Source organism: Carettochelys insculpta, chromosome 4, assembly GCF_033958435.1.
Source record: "Carettochelys insculpta isolate YL-2023 chromosome 4, ASM3395843v1, whole genome shotgun sequence".
In the NCBI taxonomy this organism is placed as follows: domain Eukaryota; kingdom Metazoa; phylum Chordata; order Testudines; family Carettochelyidae; genus Carettochelys; species Carettochelys insculpta.
This window is the reverse complement of record NC_134140.1, coordinates 22712859-22731901: the sequence shown is the minus strand read 5'-3', so window position 1 is coordinate 22731901 and position 19043 is coordinate 22712859. Positions and strand designations below refer to the sequence as shown.

General features: G+C 41.4%; 1 protein-coding gene across 8 annotated transcripts in view; it reads right to left on the bottom strand.

The window, feature by feature from the left end:
• Positions 1-2277: 2277 nt before the first annotated feature.
• The window catches only part of ABLIM2 (actin binding LIM protein family member 2), a 229230-nt gene continuing 212464 nt past the window's right edge, over positions 2278-19043 (bottom strand). For all 8 annotated transcript variants that reach the window (XM_074992431.1, XM_074992430.1, XM_074992429.1 and 5 more), the window contains one exon: positions 2278-3967. In XM_074992431.1, the coding sequence (XP_074848532.1) occupies positions 3854-3967 (114 nt within the window). In that variant the 3' untranslated portion in view covers positions 2278-3853. The remainder of the gene's footprint in view (positions 3968-19043) is intronic.

Genomic DNA, 19043 nt, shown 5'->3' with positions numbered 1-19043 from the left:
GGGAAATGACTTCTATCCCCTCTGACAATGGCAGTTAGGGAACTGACTGATTTCCTGTATGGAAGAGGAGCACAGGTCTGCCCACCTCTAGTCTGTGGGTATTCATTTGCTACAGGATTTATTTGTCTCAAAGGCCAGATCATGAAATAAATTGGCTTCAGCAGTGCTGTGGGGGATAACTAAAATTCCTAAAATGATGGCTAAATCACATAACGGGAGACCCGAGTGTCTGAGATACCCAAATTGGCTCCAAAGACAAAACATGGATTCTCTGAGGGGTAAAACAACCTATAGAATTCACTGCTGCTGTGAAGACATATATCTTTACTTCATAACTGATATCTGCAGACACCAAGAATATCCCTTAAGGCCACACCCAATAGCAGCATTGAGCATTTTATAAACTGTGAAAAGTATTGTCTTAAGAATGACATATGTTCTGCTGAAAGTCCAGATTTATAACAACCATTTCTGAACTACATTACTAGATGGGAAATCCTGGAAAAATGTATATAATTATCCTGTAACACACTGGTGCTGAGTTAAGCTGATTTCTCCCATCATCATACTCCATTCTGTAATGCCATTTAGAATTGGCTGTTGGAATATTACAGACCTAGGAGAATACTGATTATTCCTTGTGTAAATCTATTCCCATTTTGTAGCTGTTCTTAGGTTACTGCCTGTAAAATAAAGAAATAAAACCATAATTTCTCTCTAGAAGATAAAGGAAAGTACATTTCAGAAACTGAAAGGTCAAATTACAGGTTGGATCTACCCTGCAATGGAAGATGTAGTTTGCAGCTTTTGTAAGCATATCTGGGCTAGTTTTAATCTCACTGTTTTGCTAAAAAGAGAAATGAAGACTCTATAGTGTTGCTGTATACAAGGCCATAGCTGCTCAGACCTCCTGGTCAGATCTGTGCTCGTCTGTATCTACAAGTCAGAGCTGGAGACAGAGTCATTAGCTAGGCCTGTGTATAGAAGCAGAGAGTCTGGAACAAGGCAGGAACAGGACCTGACAGGTAATTCTTAATTTGTAACAAAGCTGGGGTGTAAACAATTTTTTCATTTCCATAAGTGAGGTCACAAACCCCTGAGGTGCTCAGATTATGAATTACTAAACCAAGAGGAGCCAGGCTGTGACACAATTCAAGCACTGATGACAAGACAGGAAAGCATGAGCTAGGAATAAAATAGTGCTCAAAAGCTAGGTGAGAAGGCAGGGTCCAATGTATTAGTCAGTCAGAAACTGGCCAGGTTGCTCAGACAACTTTCCTGTGCCTCCTGTCTAAACAGGAAGTCTGAGCCAATCAAAGTGGCCAGGCACCTCCGACTGGCAGTTATGTGGGCAATGCCTGTGGTGAACAAGAGTCCACCAGCCCATTCTACCTCATGTTATCATTGAGCTGCACTTGGTGGCTGCAGTCTAAGCACACCCACGAGCTATGATTCTAGGTTTGAGACCTAGATACATCAAAGGAATGAACTGCAATGCAGGTTAAGAATGTAAGTACACATCCAGGGGGAATGAATAGGCTTGTACAGCTTGTGCCAGCACATCTTCACTGCTGTTTTCACGAGCTAACTATATTAAAAAGCATGTGTGTGTTTACATAACCTGCAAATTATACCTCTGACTGCAGTGTAGACATAGCTTCAGTCCCAATAAATCTGGTTTAACAGTTCTGGCAGGGTGAAATGGCCTTACTGTGAACAAATAAGAGGCTCATTAGAAACTGTGATTATCAATGTGGTACACAAGGTATCTTTACTACAGTACACGTTCAGGGTAGGTTTGTAATGAAAAATATATAAAATGCCCGTTAAAGCAGTAGAGTTAAAGATTTACAATACTGCTGTGGGTGAAATTCATGCATATAGAAGGCCTGCAGGGCTCAGACACCCAGTAAGTGCCCTTTAATCTTGATTTTGAAGATTTATGAGGTTGGGTGGGCATTCTGAACAGGCATGAATTTCACCTGATGGATGTAGATCCAAGTCTACATCCACAATTGACTTCAGTGAGAAAAACTGGTTAAGAATTCAATTCTGTGTTAAATATTATGGGGAAACCTTTCTCCTCAATGTGTGAACGTAACTCCCTGTAAGTTTAACGAGGATTTTGTATGAGTATCAAGGGAAGAACAGACATGTAGCAACATTATAATTTGAAATTACATACATTAAAACGATTAGCACATTCATTGAGCTATGTCTTGCTTTGAATGATTTTTCTAGATATACGTATTATCAGACAAAACATTTAGGTCATGAGAAAATATTTATTTCCAACAGCATGAATTCTGAATGTTAACTGGAAGAAGGCATGTTCAATGCTACAACTTCTCCATCACTGGATGAGTTGAACAAGTGTGAAGCAGTGCATACATTAAAATTACTTTAAGGAAATGCAAAAAGACAGATTGATGCAGAAGATGAGTACAAACATTCAAGACAGTAAAAATGCAGAACGCTGACATATGGCTGAAAAATGTATTTTTTAAATTCTCTTTTAGTATCACATAAAACTAGCAACTCTTCATCAGTAACTGTATTTTTGATCATATGAAATAACTAAATTGAACACTGCCTTTCAGCTGGAATTGATCTTAATATCTACTGCTCATATCAAATACGTAGATTTTGTTAACTTGTTATTTAAGATAAAGTTTCAAGGTGCTGCACCAATGTTACATAGTTTTTTTATTTGATTTGTACAGAAACATGCAAATAGTAATAAACAAGGGTTTTCATAATAGATATACCATTTGGTTACCATTTGATAACTAGTGATAGAGCACATCAAGCTTTTTTTGTGTGTAGTTTTTGTTACATTTTATGCTGAACGCTACTATTCTCCACAACTACCAAATTGCCACCACATCTCTCAAGGCTTAAGAAGTAAAGCCAAGGAGTGGAGGAAATAAGTATGTCTTTAGGCTTTCACGTGTATTTACAAACAATATTATTTTATATGGAGATATGCAGAGAGAGAATTAAGATTTCATGGTATTTGTATCAGCATGAAATGTAAAAAATCCCCAAAAGATTAGGAAAATGCAAGTAACTGGTACTTGACCCAGTTTTGTATGAGACTTCAGTTTTACTGATGAATGGGACATACACTTTTTTTTTAGTAGGTCTCTTTATATGCCTTAGTCCTTATAACTGTACTTTGTCACATTATATTTTGTAATAAAATAAAAACTCTGGTGTAATTGAAGATAACTAGTTACCATTTAGATGTACATGATCCTTTACAGAGTAGCTTCCATCAAAAGTATAAGAGCTAGATTTAAGGTGCATTGATAGTTTTGCTTTCATTCCTAAAAAGTACTGCACAAAAACAGTTGCAGTAAGTACTTGCTAAAATGCTTTTCTTTGGCCTTTACCACATTTAAAAAAAAAAAAGCCAAAAAAAAAACAAACAGCCTATTCTCTCCTTGTAGGAGAATCATTAGTCATGTGATTTCTAAAAGTATCATCATTATTGTAAAACTTGAAACATTATATGGATTTCTTTTTTCAGTTACATTTCTTTTCCCTTTTAAAACTTCCTTTTTGAATCAAGCAATAACCACAAGCAACAATTAATTTAAAGCTAGATTTTTGTATCTTGTAAACTGGCTAGGACCAGGAGCTACTGGCAGAACCAGTCATTCATGCAATGTCAGCAAATTACCTCTATACCAATGCTTTGCCATATAATGCTTTCCTTTGTTTCCCTCCCACATACACTAATACAATTATGCTGGACAATGGTTTGACAGTAACTACATGTGATAGTGCTGGCAAGACAATTTTTGTTTTGACTAAGCACGTGATTTTTTTTTTTCCAGTTTGAGGGAGGTTAGAAAAGCAGGGCCTTTTTCTTTAAGTCATTCCGCTTCCAAAGTGCCAGACGATCAAATTCTTCGATGTTCATTTTGAAGACTTCCTGGAACTCTTCAGGAGACAAGTGCCGCTTGAAAAAGAAAATAAAAAGGTATGGTAAATGCTTTCAGAAATAAAGAGTACTTCTACCTCTTCTGCACTTTAAATCATACTATGGGTGGTCTCCCACAGTATTCTTGCCAGCAAGATAAATAGGTGTGGATTCGATAAATGAACTGTTAGGTGAATAGAAAGCTGGCTAGACTGTTGGGCTCAACAGGTAGTAGTCAACAGCCTTTGTCTGGTTAGCAGCCAGTATCAAGTGGACTGCCCCAAGGGGTGGTTCTGGGCTGGTTTTGTTCAACATCTTTATTAATGACCTGGATGAGGGGATGGATTGCCCTCTCCACAAAATTGTGGATGACACTAAATTAGGGGGAGAGACTGATACACTGGAGGGTAGGGATAGAGTCCAGAGAGGTGTAGACAAATTAGAGGATTGGGCCAAAAGAAATCTAACAAGGTTCAATAAGTACAAGTACAGAGGCCCGCACTTAGGATGGAGGAATTCCAAGCACTGCTTGGGAACCGACTGGGTAAGCAGCACTTGTGTAGAAAAGAACCTGGGTATTATATTGGATGAGAAGTAGGTTAGGAACCAACAGTGCATTCTTGTAGCCAAGGAGACAAATGGCATACTGGGGTGCACTAGTAGGAGCACTACCAAAAGATGTAGGGAGGTGATAATTCACCTTCATTTGTCACTGGTGAAGCCGCATCTGGAGTACTGCATCTAATTCAGGGGTCCCCCATTACAGAAGGGATGTGGACAAACTGTAGAGAGTCCAATGGAAGGTGACAAAAAAGATTAGTGGGCTGGTGCACATGACTTATGTGGAAAAGATGAGGGATTTGGGCTTATTTACTCTATAGGAGAGAGGGGGGATTTGATAGCAGCCTTCAACTACCTGAAGGGGGATTCCAAAGAGGATGAAAAGAGGTTATTCTCAGTGGTGACAGATGACAGAACAAAGAGCAATGTTCTCAAGTTGCAGTAAGGGTGGCCTAGGCTGGGTATTATGAAAAACTATTTCACCAGGAGAGTGGTGGCACTCTCAAATGGGTTACCTAGGGAGATGGTAGACATTTTGTTTACCATTGCCAATGTGCAGCATTGCCAGATTCTGCCGGTTTCCGGTCTCCTTCCCTAGAGGCCTTTAAATCCCAGCTTGACAAAATCAAGATTTAGTTGGGATTGGTCCTGCTTTCAGTGCGAGGTTAGACTCGGTGACCTTCTGAAGTCTCTTCCAACCCTATGATTCTATGACTATGAAACAAGGCATTGGGATTTTCATGTAAATTCTTAAACTGATTCTGGAAAAGATGGCATCAAAATCAAATAAGTTCTGTTGTGAAATAAAATGGATAGCAATGGCTTATGGTACAAAAAGAAAACTTATCCAATAAAGTTCCCAGTTAAGTAGAAACTTTAGGATAGAGAGACAGTTATTTCTACATGTAACTCAACAGAACACACAGAGGCAGTTATCAATATAATTTCAGAGCTGGATTTTCTTCCCTTTTATCTATAATAAGTTCAATGGACACCATGTTATTTTTCTAATAGCAGCCTTGTAACAAAGAAAGAAACCATGCGGCTAAAATCTTACAATGCCAAATGTGCTTATATATGGAATTAGAACAGACACAGGCAACCTTGGCCAGTGAATGGGCCACATGAGTGCCTAACTTCATCTCAATGGGCTGCAAGATTGTTGTAACCAAGATGGTCTCTTAGGATAGGGTAGTTTTTTTTAACTGCGCTTGTGTACCAGAATTCACATAGCAGCCTTTTGGATGCAGAGGAAGCACATGGCTCTCACAGTCAATGATGTGAGCAATCACCACCTCCATTCATGTGCCCTTGTTTTACGTATGTGTCACTTTAGTAACACCAGTAGGAGAAAAAAACCCAAAACTACATGGCTTGATAAATGCTACACATTTGCAATGGTAAACAAAATGTCTCATGGGCCACAAGTTGCACACTACTAGGTAAGAATCACATCAAAATGAAATGCATACAGCTGACTTGAAATGACAGATGCTGTGCTTTTATTTGATGTTTCCAGTTTATTCAGTATAAACTGAGATAAAGATGAAAAAAGACAGAATTACAAAAATAATGCCAATAGGGCTAACATAAGGAACATCTGTGAAAAAGTTATGCTTAGGATCCTAATTATTATATTTACAGAATAGTAAAGTCTTTGCAGAAAAGCCCGCAAAGAATAAAGTTGTACAGTTCAAATATACATGGAAAATATTTTTAGATTCTATTATCTATTTTGGACTCAATTTTGTCAAAGCATTTTACAAATATTAAGTCTCACTGCACCTGTAAGGTAGAAATTGCATCATCTAAAATGTACATGATCAACAGTTACCAAGAATAGCAAATTTGAGCTCACATTTGAGATCCCATTCACTAGAGCCACGTGCCCACAACTCCTACTAAAATTACTGCAAGCCGAGTGTGTGCAACACATTGAAAATCAGCCCCTCAGTGTCTCAAGTCGTGCTCTTCAAAACAAAGGTTTCCAAAAATCAAAGGCAGTGTTTTGGAAGTGTTGACCTGATGGACTTTACAGTCCTGTGAACTTGTGCTCCTCAGTTCTGGCTACTCTGCATTGTTATTGGTAGTAGTAGTAGTAGTAACTACTATAGCTCCTAGCAGCCACAGTCATGCACTGCTGCCCCGTTGTGCTAGGGACCAAAGCAGAAGACAAGAAAACAGAAGGATACAGCCAGGGAAATACAAGAAAATAATGAGAAAATACCTGTTAGCATGATAATCTCAGCACATCAACAGCCTAACTTAGCTGGATACCTGTTATCAGCATTACTCCCCTCCCCACTAGAGTACAGCACCCTATTGCTCAGGAATACCAAGTCCCCCCTTCAAAGTAATGCCAGGCTAGTACCTATAGATCTCACACCAGGCTCTCCTATAGTAGCAGCAGTGATCATAACACTGTCTGAAGCTCTGGAAAAGCTTGATCCCAAAAGGATGTCATGAAACTGGAGATACTTCAGAAGAGAAGAGTGAGGGGGGATTTGATTTATGAGGAAAGATTAAAAGACCTAACAATGTATCAGCTTGGCCAAATGATGACTAAGCAGGAGGATGATAAATGTCCAGACGTGTTTGAAGGGTCTAAATACCCAAGGAAAAGATCCACTGAGAGAGGTTATGGCAATTATTCATATTTTATTCAGCACATCTGATTTTAATTTTGTTGGACTTTACCTATAGCTTTTCACTAATGAAGTTGGGGAGAACAAATCCCGAAGAAATCTAGGAGTGAATTTTCTCTCTAATCAGCTTTTTGAACATCAATTATCTTAAATGAAATTCTCTGACCTCAACAGCCAGTCCAAAGAAGGGGAATTGCAAATTTATGCATGAGTGGGTGGGGAGGAATATAAACACACATGTGTATTTTATAAGGCTATGATAGGACTTTGAAGCCTGTAGGAACGGCTCAGTGAAAAAACAAGTTAAAAATTTGTCACTCAGCCACTACTGAAGAAATGCAGGCTGACTTGATCAAAACTGCAGTACTTTAGTCATTTTCAATTGTATAATAAAATGCTACTTATTGATGCTCTTTTTATTCCACACATATGCTCACAATCTTTTATTAATCTAAAACTCAGACTTGTGTGATCACTGATGTTAGGTCTTATGTCACTGGTACTATCTCCTGCAGCGTGGCCCAGGGAGTGAAAAGTGAGGAAGACTGGTTCCCTTTCCCAAAGTGATAGTCATGTAAGGATAACATGGAGAAAACTTGCACAAGGATCAGAAAATTAAGCTTGGCTTCCAACAGATTGTTCTTGGGATATCTGCTCCCTCTTGAAAAGCAAGGAAGCAAAGCCCACTAAAATATACTGATTCCCTAAGATCAGGAGGGAAATTGTACAGTGCTCAGGGCATCCATGGAGGGCAGAGGTGGCTACTATCTACACTGCTCCCTGATCTCCCTTCCCTACCTTTTGAGTCAGAGTATACACCCTTACAACAAAAGTCCATGTTTTCCTAACAGCACAGGCCTGTGAGACAATGGCTCTGATTCTCCACACTGGCATTCTCCCACTGTAAACTACAGACTTCAATGGGATTACAGAACTGATTGCTTTGGGCGGCTGTTGCTCTTAACTTTACTTAGTCGCTCTATTAATGCTATTCGAAACTAGAATATTGTAGTTGATGCTGCTGTAAAAGAGAGGCCCCAAAAATAGCACTGTCAGAATTCAGCAACCCCCATTAACACAGATGCTAGAAGAACTAGAACAGAAGAGCATATTATCAAGAATTACACTAAATTCCAACTGCTTTTGGAAACTGTATCATTAATTAAAAGTTGTGTTAAATCTCTTTACAGCAAAGAGGAAGGCAAACATTACAATGTGAAACCCTCATTTTCCAAGCTACAGGCTCATTAAAGCAAGTATTATAGATACAGGCTCATTACAGTGCCTGCCAGAAGAAAGATAATTAATTGCACAATCAAACAGTCACTACATCATGTTCTAAATGACGCTTTTCTTTGCAGATTAATTAAGCTTGTCTCTGTTTCTCTGTGGCCTGTTTGAAAAACACAAAACAGTTTCAATATATTTATGATGTTTATTCAGTTCAGTTAACTTTGTTTCCTTTGAGGAAAAATTTGTTTGAAATAAAAACCAGAGATCTTATAAACTAATAGTGAGCAGCATCATACTATTGTAAATAAGTTATGGTAAGGGAACACTGCAATTAACCTACAGCTATACTGCCTCAAGCTACAGTCACATAAGCTAAGCAGGCTTACGGCATGTTAGTTATTAAATGGGAGATCTCCAGGGAAAAGGTGCTGAAAATCCAGGAGGTATTATACATACTTGTCAGTCAATAATGTATTAATGATCCAGTGTAATGCAGAGTACTGCATAGCTGGAGAGGATGAATTTAAGAGAAAAAGTTAAGGTCCTTTTCGCTTGTTATATCAAGAATATCAATGTATTTTTGTTACCTCCTGTGTCCTGAACAAATTACAGGTAGGCTTTATAATACACCAATCTGAATCCATACTGTGCTTCCAATGGAACACATTTGTTTTAAAGTATTATTTATTTCATACAGTATGCTGTTAAATAGTTGCAGTTTTTGTTTCATTTTGGTGGTGACCACAGTGATTATATCACCTGCACTTGGCCATTAATTGGTATCAGTCAGGAGAGCTGTTGACATTATCAAGCCTTTGAATAGTAACAGAGAGAAAGCCATGCTAGTCTATACACTATCAAAACAAAAAAGCAGTCCAGTAGCACTTTAAAGACTAACAAAATAATTTATTAGGTGATGAGCTTTTGTGGGACAGACCCACTTCTTCAGATCATAGCTATACCAGAACAGACTCAATATTTAAGGCACAGAGAACCAAAAATAGTAACCAAGGTTGACAAATCAGAAAAATATTATCAAGGTGAGCAAATCAGAGAGTAGAGGGGCAGGGAGGGAAGTCAAGAATTAAATTAAGCCAAGTATTCAAAAGAGCCCCTATAATGACCTAGAAAATTCACATCCTGGTTCAAACCACATGTAAATGTGTCAATTTGAATATAAAAGAGTTCAACAGCCTCTCCAATCTGTTGTGAAAATTCCTCTCCAGTAAGATGCAAACCTTCAGGTCATTAACAAAATGGCCCACTCCATTAAAATGCTGACTGACCAGTTTGTGGATCAGGAGTGTTTTTATGTCTGTTTTGTGCCCATTAATTCTTTGTCTAAGAGAGTTCGAAGTCTGTCCAATATACAAAGCATCTGGGCATTGTTGGCACATGATGGCATATATGATGTTAACTGACGAACATGAGACTGTGCCTGTGATTCTATGAATAACCTGATTAGGTCCAGTGATGGTGTCTCCAGAATAGATATGTGGATAAAGCTGGCAATGGGCTTTGTGGCAAGGAAAAGTTCTAGGACTGGTGTTCCTGCAGTATAGACTGTGATTGTTGGCGAAAATCCTCATAAGGTTGGGAGGTTGTCTGTAGGAGAGAACAGGCCCATCACCTAGGGCCTTCTGGAGTGCGGCATCCTGATTAAGGATAGGTTGTAGGTCTTTAAAATGCATTGCAGTTGTTTGAGTTGGGGGCTGTAGGTGATGACCAGTGGTGTTCTGTTCTTGGCTTTTTTGGGATTATCTTGGAGTTGCTGGTCTCTGGGTATTTGTCTGGCCCTGTCAATTTGTTTTTTTATTTCTCCTGGTGGTTGATTCAGGTTTATGAATATTTGGTAAAGATCTTGTAGTTTTCGGTTTCTGTCAGTAGGATCAGAGCAAATGCGATTGTACCTGAGGGCTTGACTGTAAATAACGGATCTAGTTATGTGTGCAGGATGGAAGCTAGAAGTGTGTAGGTAAGTATAGCAATCAGAGGGTTTCCGGTAGAATGTGGTACCAATGAGGCCATCCTTGGTTTGTACTGTAGTGTCCAGAAAATGTGTATCTCGCATGGAGTAGTCAAGGCATAAGTTGATGGTGGCATGCAGATTGTTAAAGTCTCTCTGGAATTCTTCTAGAGTCTCTATACCATGGGTCCAAATCATAAAGATGTCATCAATGTATCATAAGTAGAAGAATAGTAAGAGGGGACGAGAGCTGAGGAATCATTGTTCCAGGTCAGCCATAAATGTATTAGCATATTGTGGGGTCATGTGGGTGCCCACAGCAGTTCCACTAATCTGGAGGTATAAGTTGTCCCCAAATTGGAAATAATTGTGGATGAGAACAAAGTTAAAGAGGTCAGACACCAGACTGGCTGTGGGGACATCAGGGATGGTATTCCTGATATCTTGTAATCCGTCTTCGTGTGAAATATTAGTGTACAGAGCCTCTACACCCATGGTGGCAAGGATGGCATTATCAGGAACTTTTCCAATGTTTTGTAATTTCCTCAGGAAGTCAGTGGTATCTCAGAGATAGCTGGGAGTGTTGGTGGCATAGTGTTTGAGGAGGGAGTCCACGTAACTGGATAGTCCAGTGGTAAGGGTGCCAGTACCTGAAATAATAGGGCTTCTGGGGTTTCCAGGTTTGTGGATTTTGGGAAATAAACAGAATAATCCAGGTTGGGGTACAGATGGGGTGTGTGAGTGAATAAAGTCCCACGTAGCAGCAGGGAGTTCCTTAAGTAGCTGTTCTAATTTCTTTTGGCATTCCAAAGTGGGATCAGTGGAGAGAGGTCTATAAAATTTGGTGTTGGAAAGTTGCCTGGCTGCCTCCTGTTCATAGTCGGACTTATTCATGATGACAACAGCACCCCCTTTGTCAACTGGTTTGATTATAATGTCTGGGTTATTTTTGAGACTCTGGACAGCATAGCATTTAGCATAGTTGAGACTGTGTCTCATTTGGTATTGTCTGCATATAATGTCAGTCTGAGCACAGTTGCGGAAGCATTGTATGTAGAAATCCAGACTTTCACTACGACCGTCGGGGGAGTCCACACAGAGTTCTTCTTTTGGTGGTGGGGGTGTTGAGAGAGTCAGACTGTTGTTCATAGATGTGTGAGCAACATAATCTGGAATTTATAGTAGTAGAATCTGGCCCTGTGCTAGTATCCAACTCCCAAAATGGAAAACTATCAGAAAAATCTGGGATAATGGCAGCTATTCATACAAGTAGTCCACTTCATTTCAGCTCTGTACCATGAGCAAGAGTTTGCTCTGTCCTTTTAGGTGATCATTCACTTCTTGAGTGTAAAGATACTAAAATATTTACAATTCTAACTATCTCAGTAATAAAACAAATTTGTGTTAAAAATTAATTTCCTCACCCCCATGACTTAAACCTGAACCTAACTTTATCATGTTCAATCCTCATTACTTGGGCATTGGCCATTTTCTGCTTCATCCTATTGCCTTATTGACTACCTACCTTGATGCTACAAGACTTGTCTAATCTTCCTCCCCTCTCTGCATTGCTGCCTGTGGTTCAGCAGGCTTCTTGGAAGCTTCTTACAAGCCTACTACATGGCTAATTGTAAAACCATAATTCACCATGTGCTATGCTCCCATTGGATCATTTGGCTTTATTCTCATCTATAGGGTAATTAGATTGCATGCTTGATAAATACTTCAGTCTATTAAGTAATGATCTGATTGGAAAAAATGCGTAAGTGGTGGTAGTAGCTGCTTTCTACTGAATGTTAAAAGCTATTACAAGATGTATTCAATAATTCTGATGACTACAGCTATAACTGGGGACCACAGCTACTACGAAGCTAGATGCTGGCATTTAGCCATAGCCTGAAGCAGTAGGAAGGTGGCCAGGCGTGGCAGCACCCCACAACCCCATAGGGCACAAGGAATATTTCTCTCATACAATCAATCCTTCAGCACACCTGGTCAGATCTCCAAACTGCTGCTGTAGCAGATGGGGAAAGGCAGATGTAACTATGGCCTTGCCTAATTCCTACCTCCCTATGGCAATTTGTATTCTATGAAACGTTCAGAGGGAGCAATTCCTGGTGCAAGATGTGCAAAGTGAAGAGGGTTTGTATGAGCTCTCCCCTGCCCTTCCAGCCCTCTGCACTAGATCTTTAGTCCTTTGGATGTACTTTGCCTTATATGTCAAGACTTATGAGATGACAGATGAGCTCCACTTTACTCAGTGATGTTATTGTGGGCTGTCTCATAAGCCCTTGCGATGTATTGCAAGGCTATAAGAAAATCATCTGCAGCTCCACTATGCCTATACTATGTTTCCCTGTTTATGCAATTATCCAAGAAGGTAATGCAGTATTAAAAACAGGAATTGTTTCACTCAGTAGCACTGTTCCCCTATCCAGTAATATAGCATAATGTAACTCTGAAGATCAGATGTCACCACACTATTTGTCAATAAAATGAATTTGTTCATATTGGGAATCACATAACTGGTCCCTGCATGGGATCTGTAATTGAAAATATTATGAGAATGTGCAAAGCATGTACTGTCCATGCAAATATTCTTTTAACAATTCAGGTCTTATAACTATTATTTTACCTTTAGGAAATCAGATAATGTAAATTTTGGAATCTCAAGAGACTTATTATTTTGTCACTTTGCACATCAATATTCACATATTGCTCCAGACTGACAGATGATGCTCAGAGACTTAATATTTGCAAACTGGGACTGAAGTTTTAGGCCTGATCCATTTAATTAGTTAAGTTTTTGATCCTGATCCTAAAACATGTCTTCTAGTTTGTCCTGGGCCTGGGCTTCATAATGTCCACATGAGCATCTTCTACCTACCTGCTGTGCATATCTCACCCTGCTCCCATCCTGGTAGAAATTAACTTTTTAATGCTTTACACCCTTCCAAATGAATAACTTTCATCTAACTAAGACTTCCTTCATAAGGATTCTGAAAACTGATATGGAGAAATATGCACCAACAATAGCAGCCTAAGCATACCCTAAGGACAAGCAAACACTAAACACATTTTCTGAAAGTTTAAAAGGGTACAATTCCACTGAAGTCAACGAGTTGTGTTCTTTTCATGCCACTTGTGAATTTCAGTATGGGTTGGGTCCCTAATTTCCTTAGGCTCCTTTGAAAATTCCTGCCTGAAACGATAAACCATCCTCTGATCTCAGCACATGCAGCATTCCAACATTTTCTTGAAATGGGGTTAAAACCCAGCATGAGTATTGAATAAAAGCTAAGGAAGAAAACTTGACCCTTAAAACAGATCCAAGTAAGCATAGTTAGGAGGAATATGACTGTTTGAATCACTATGTGGATTCTGTTCAAACAAGGTCACACCCTTATAGAAACAGTTGCTTTGTTCGCCAGAGTTGCATTCATGTTATTTTTTAAAATGAACAACTGTTTTTAGCATATCCTTCTGAAACCAACAATTAACAGGCACAGACATGAGTGAAATGAGTTACACTTTTCATCTGCATTCCACAGGAATGACTGTATAATGTGTCTTCATTAATGCTGTATGATATTTAAAAGAAAAGCCCAAGAAAAACAAAGAAATACACACATGCTGATAAATTTAAAGGATAAATCTGAAAAGATACATTTAAAATGAGATATTCCAAGCACATGTTTTCTTGTGAGACTCACAAATCATGGCCACATGTGAAATTTGTGATAAAACTAACCGCAGAAATGAAATCTATGAACATGCCATTGCTCTACAAGTGTGTACAGTGCATTCCTTTACCTTCATTGCACTAGACCAGGAAGAGGCAAACACGGCATTATGTAGGTGGAGGCGCCACAAGGTGTGTGGTCCCTACCTGTCCTACACATGCATATACCTGAATCTAGAAGTTCTTTAAAGTAGTGGCCACTGGCCCCCACATGTGCAGTAGGTCTCCTCATACTCCAAATTTAGGACATAAGAGGCAATTTGGGTTGATGCCTCTCCAGTTCCTCTTATTCCAGTCCTACAGGGTCTGAAGCAGAGGGGATGGAGAGCAGGTAGTTGAATACAGACTGTGACCACACGTCTCACAATGCCTCCCATCACACAAAATACTTTCCATTTCTTCTCTGAGTAATGGTATCTATCTGCCTTCCATACCTGGGTGATTGGCAAGCAGTGTACAGCCTAGAGGTGGGTGCAGGGAAGTTGGTAGTGAAGATATTTGAATACAGGCTGAACCTTTCTAGTCTGGCACCCTTCGGTCTTACTGATGCTGAACAAGAGAATTTGCCAAACTCCAGGAGGTCAACGTTGTCCAGCAGCATTACCAACATCTCACTGCTTACTTGGCTCTTGGAAGAAATTTAGGGGTAAATTACAGCTAAATAACAGCACAGAACACAGAGCCAGAACTAGCGGCTGTAAACCAATTTTATAGCACCACAGAAACTTGGCCACACCCAGGATAAGTGATTGTCCAGCTAACTAAAATCATGCCAGTTTACAGATCCTGCCAGACAAGAGAGTGCCAGACTAGAGAGGTTCAACCTGTCCTGACAATCCCACTCCTGCACATGCACTGCAGAGGGAGCTTTCTGTTATTTGGAACACAAAGGCTATGTCTACACTTGCCCCCTTCTTTGAAGGGGGCATGGTAATCAGGGTGATGAGAGATTACAAATGAAGTGGTGCAATGCATATGCCACACTTCATTAGGCAAATTCTCCCTTGCAACAACACACTGATTTAGGAGTCTACTAGAAAGATTTATAAAGGAACTTTAACTTTAAGAAGCCTGAAGACGCAGCTAGGTAACTACTCGGATTTCCAAAAGCACCAAGGCAAGATTATGCCTAACACTCATTTCCAATTTATTTCAATGGATGTTATATCTGCATCTTCAGGTGACAAAAAAACAATTTAAAAAATCTAGCACTTACACTCCTAGTTCACAGAGGTGACCTGGAATATTTTTTCCTCGAGAAATACAGAGCGAGACAATATATTCCCTACTCTCAAGGTTCATGTTGACTTTTTAAAATAATGCAATAGTATTTAAGATGCTAAAAAGTTAATTAAGTAATACAAGCTTTCAAAAGATGAAGAATGGCTTCCATCTTTAAAAAAGACTGACCAGGAAAACCTTTGGGAATGTAATAGTTAATGAATATGCAATTTTATATAGTCAATACAGAATATTTTATTCTTTAGAATCTCAAGTTTGTAAGATCACGGAAAATGGGCCAGTCTCTTCTGGAAAATGCATGTCTACAGCTTTGCTGTAGTAAACTTATTTTTTGTACTACTCTTATTAACATTGCAGAACTAATTACCTTTCTTACAAAACTACAGCATTGGCAACATTTTACGACTATATTCTACACAAAAAATGGTAGCCAGTGAATTAAATCAGGAAGGAATCAATTTAAACTAAATTGTTATTGGGCACTAAAGCAAAAAACATGAGCCTCTAAATAAGGAAGTTGCACCTACTTCAGTAAATAGGTTTCCAAAACAATTTACCTAAATTGCTGTAATAGATTTGTTTAGACCAGTGTTTCCCAAATGGTGTTCTGTGGAGTCAAAATAAGAGTTCCATGAAAAAATCCCATCACAATAATATTTTATTATTTTAAAATAATTAATGTTTAGGCATTTATTAATTTTATTTAAAAATTTCATGTGTGTTTGCCACGAGAAGTCTCCCTGTGTAATGCCGGCATAGCCAGGGGGTGGGCAATGATGTCACTACTCAGCACTGTGTATAGTCAGGGGTGTGATCACCAGTTATATACCACCATAAACCTCTGTACGCACTGTCAGGGAGTGTGGATCATCTAGTGACTGAATACGAATATAGTAGTATTGCGTGATTTCTTCTCTTTAAAAATTTAAACTTGCAATTTAACTGATAAACTGAATATGATCGGGGTCAGCAACCTGTGGCTCTGAAGCCACAGGCAACTCTTTAAGGAGTCCTGTGCAGCTCCGGACACAGTTGTCACTGACTTCTCTGCAGCTCCCTGCCCTGCTTCTGTTGAAACAGAAGAACTAAATTCGATTGGTTTAATGGCTTGCAGGGTGGTGGGAGGGATCCTGCCATTAAAACAACTGAATTTAATTCCACTATTTCAGTGGTGGCAGGGCAAGGAGCTGCAGAGAGCCCCTCACTCACAAAGTAGCTGGCATGTGTGCAATGGGGGCAGGGCAAGGGGAGCCATTGGATATCCAGCAGGGGAGGCAGACAGGTCCTGTGGTTCCTGTGTCATCCACACCTTTCATTGGCTGCAACTGGCCTCTCGTGTTGCCAGGAGGCGGCCACTGAAATAGGGCCCTTGGGACTAGAGTTGGAGGAGCAGCGGTGGCTAAGGTAGGTCTGTCTTTCACGTTGGGTGAGTTAATGGAAGGAGCTAACTCGGGGCAGAGCTTGTTCAGGTGGGGTTAGGGTGGGGGCCTCTGGGTGAATGGAAAAAAACACTCTTGGCATCGAAAACGCTAATATCATACATATTAGTATTTGAGCTTTATTTTTGTGCACATTAAATGTGGTTTTTGTTTTTAAATATGTGCAGTTGAACTAAATGTTGATCTCATGACCTTGTTTAGCATTTATTATTATCCTTACTTATTTGTGGTCTACTTTTTCAGCTCCACATATAAGACAGTTAGGGGTTCTGCAAAATTCTTTTGTGTTTACAAGGATTCCATGGCCAAATAAAACTGGGAAACATTGGTCTAGATACAGCTTTTGGAACTCTCCTATGAGCAATCTCCACTGAAGGTACTGGAAACTACTCACAAGAGTAAGTGCCACTCAAAGCAAGAGTCTGATCTTTAAGAATTACATAAGTATGCACTATGGACACCATTCTGGTTTGCCGCTTCAGAAGTATGATTATTTTCCCTATATGAGTATGCATGTGTGACAATCAATATATGTTGATCTACACTTAGGAAGACAAGTCTAAAAAACTGTTTAAGAACTGGAATTTCATATGTTCACTTTGACTGTGCTTATTCCATGAATAAAAAGCAGTCCTGTAGCACCTTAAAGACTAACAAATTTATTAGGTCAGGAGCTTTTCTTCTCCATTTTCCACTTGAGGAAGTGGGCTTGCCCATAAAAACTCATCATCTAACAAATTTGTTAGTTTTTGCGGTGCTACAGGAGTTCTCGTTATTCATGAAGCTACAGACTAACGTGGGTTATCCTTCTGAGGCTACTTATTCCATGAAGTCAGCCTTCTTTATCATTTAAATCCCTATAGCTGTGTCTACACGTGCCAGCTACTTCGAAGTAGCTGCGCCAACTTCGAAATAGCGCCCACCATGTCTACACGTGGCGAGTGCTATTTCGAAGTTGACATCGACGTAAGGCAGCGAGACGTCGAAGTCGCTATCCCCATCAGGAGATGGGAATAGCGCCCTACTTCGACATTCAATGTTGAAGTAGGGCACGTGTAGCCGATCCGCGTCCTGCAACATCGAAATAGCGGGGTCCACCATGGTGGCCATCAGCTGAGGGGTTGAGAGACACTCTCTCCAGCCCCTGAGCTCTATGGTCACCACGTGCAGCAGCCCCTTAAAGCTCCCCACCCCCTGCCTTCCTGTGCAGGAAGCTGAGAGAGCGTGCAGGCGGCAGCAGTAACACGCGGCCAGCCTGCACACCTCCCTGCAGCCCAAAGACACCCCTCCCCCCCGCTGCGATGGCCGCCCGCCAGCCCCCCAAGCGCCCCCAGGGCACCCCCCCCAAGGGGAGCCAGGGCTCCCAGCCTGGCAGCCAGCCCTGGAAGAGGCAGTGGGGCCCCTCCTGGACGGAGGCCGAGATCCGGGACCTGCTGGGGCTCTGAAGCGAGGAGGAGGAGCTCCAGGTAATGGGCAGCAAGAGGCGGAACGCGGATGCGTTCGCTCGGCTGGCCGAGGGCCTGGCCGCCCAGGGTCACCCTGCCTGCACTCCTGACCACGTCAGGAGTAAGGTCAAGGAGCTGCAGCAGGGTTACACCCGGGCCCGGGATGCGGCCAGCCGATCTGGGGCCGCCCCCGCCACTTGCCCCTTTTACAGGGAGCTCAGGGAAATGCTGGGCTCCCAGCACATATCCTCCCCGCTGGCCACTCTTGACACCTCAGCCAACAAGCCTCAGCAGGCCCTGGAGGCGGAGTCCGCCCTGGAGGCAAGCCCCGCACCCCAGGGGCCCCCCCAGGAGCCCACCCCTGGGATGCCGGAGGAGAAGGAGGAGGGGGAATCCTCCTCCAGCGACGGGGGGCTCCACATCATCCTGGCTTCCTGGAGCTCCAGCAGGGCGTCCGCCCAGAGGGTGTCCCCTGACCGTGGGAGCAGACCGTTAGGTATGTACCCCCCCGGTGCACACCCCCGGGGTTGAGGGGCGGGGACAAGAGACATGACCAGGGCCTCCACATGCCCAGATGACCATGGCCCCAAGGACAGCAGTGGCATGTCCCTCAGAAGAGTGCAACAGCCTCTGCCCCCCCAGCACGACAGTGCCATGCCCCATCCCTGGGGATGGGGGGAGCGGAACCTAGGGTCCCCCGGGGGGAGGGGGTGGGACACCCAGCTGCAGCAGCAGCAGCATCTCCCGGGGATGGGGATGGGGAACCAGCAGCAGAGGGGTGGGGGGACAAGGGCCACGGCTCGGGGGCCACACTAACAGCTGTCTCCACTCTTCTTCCCCCC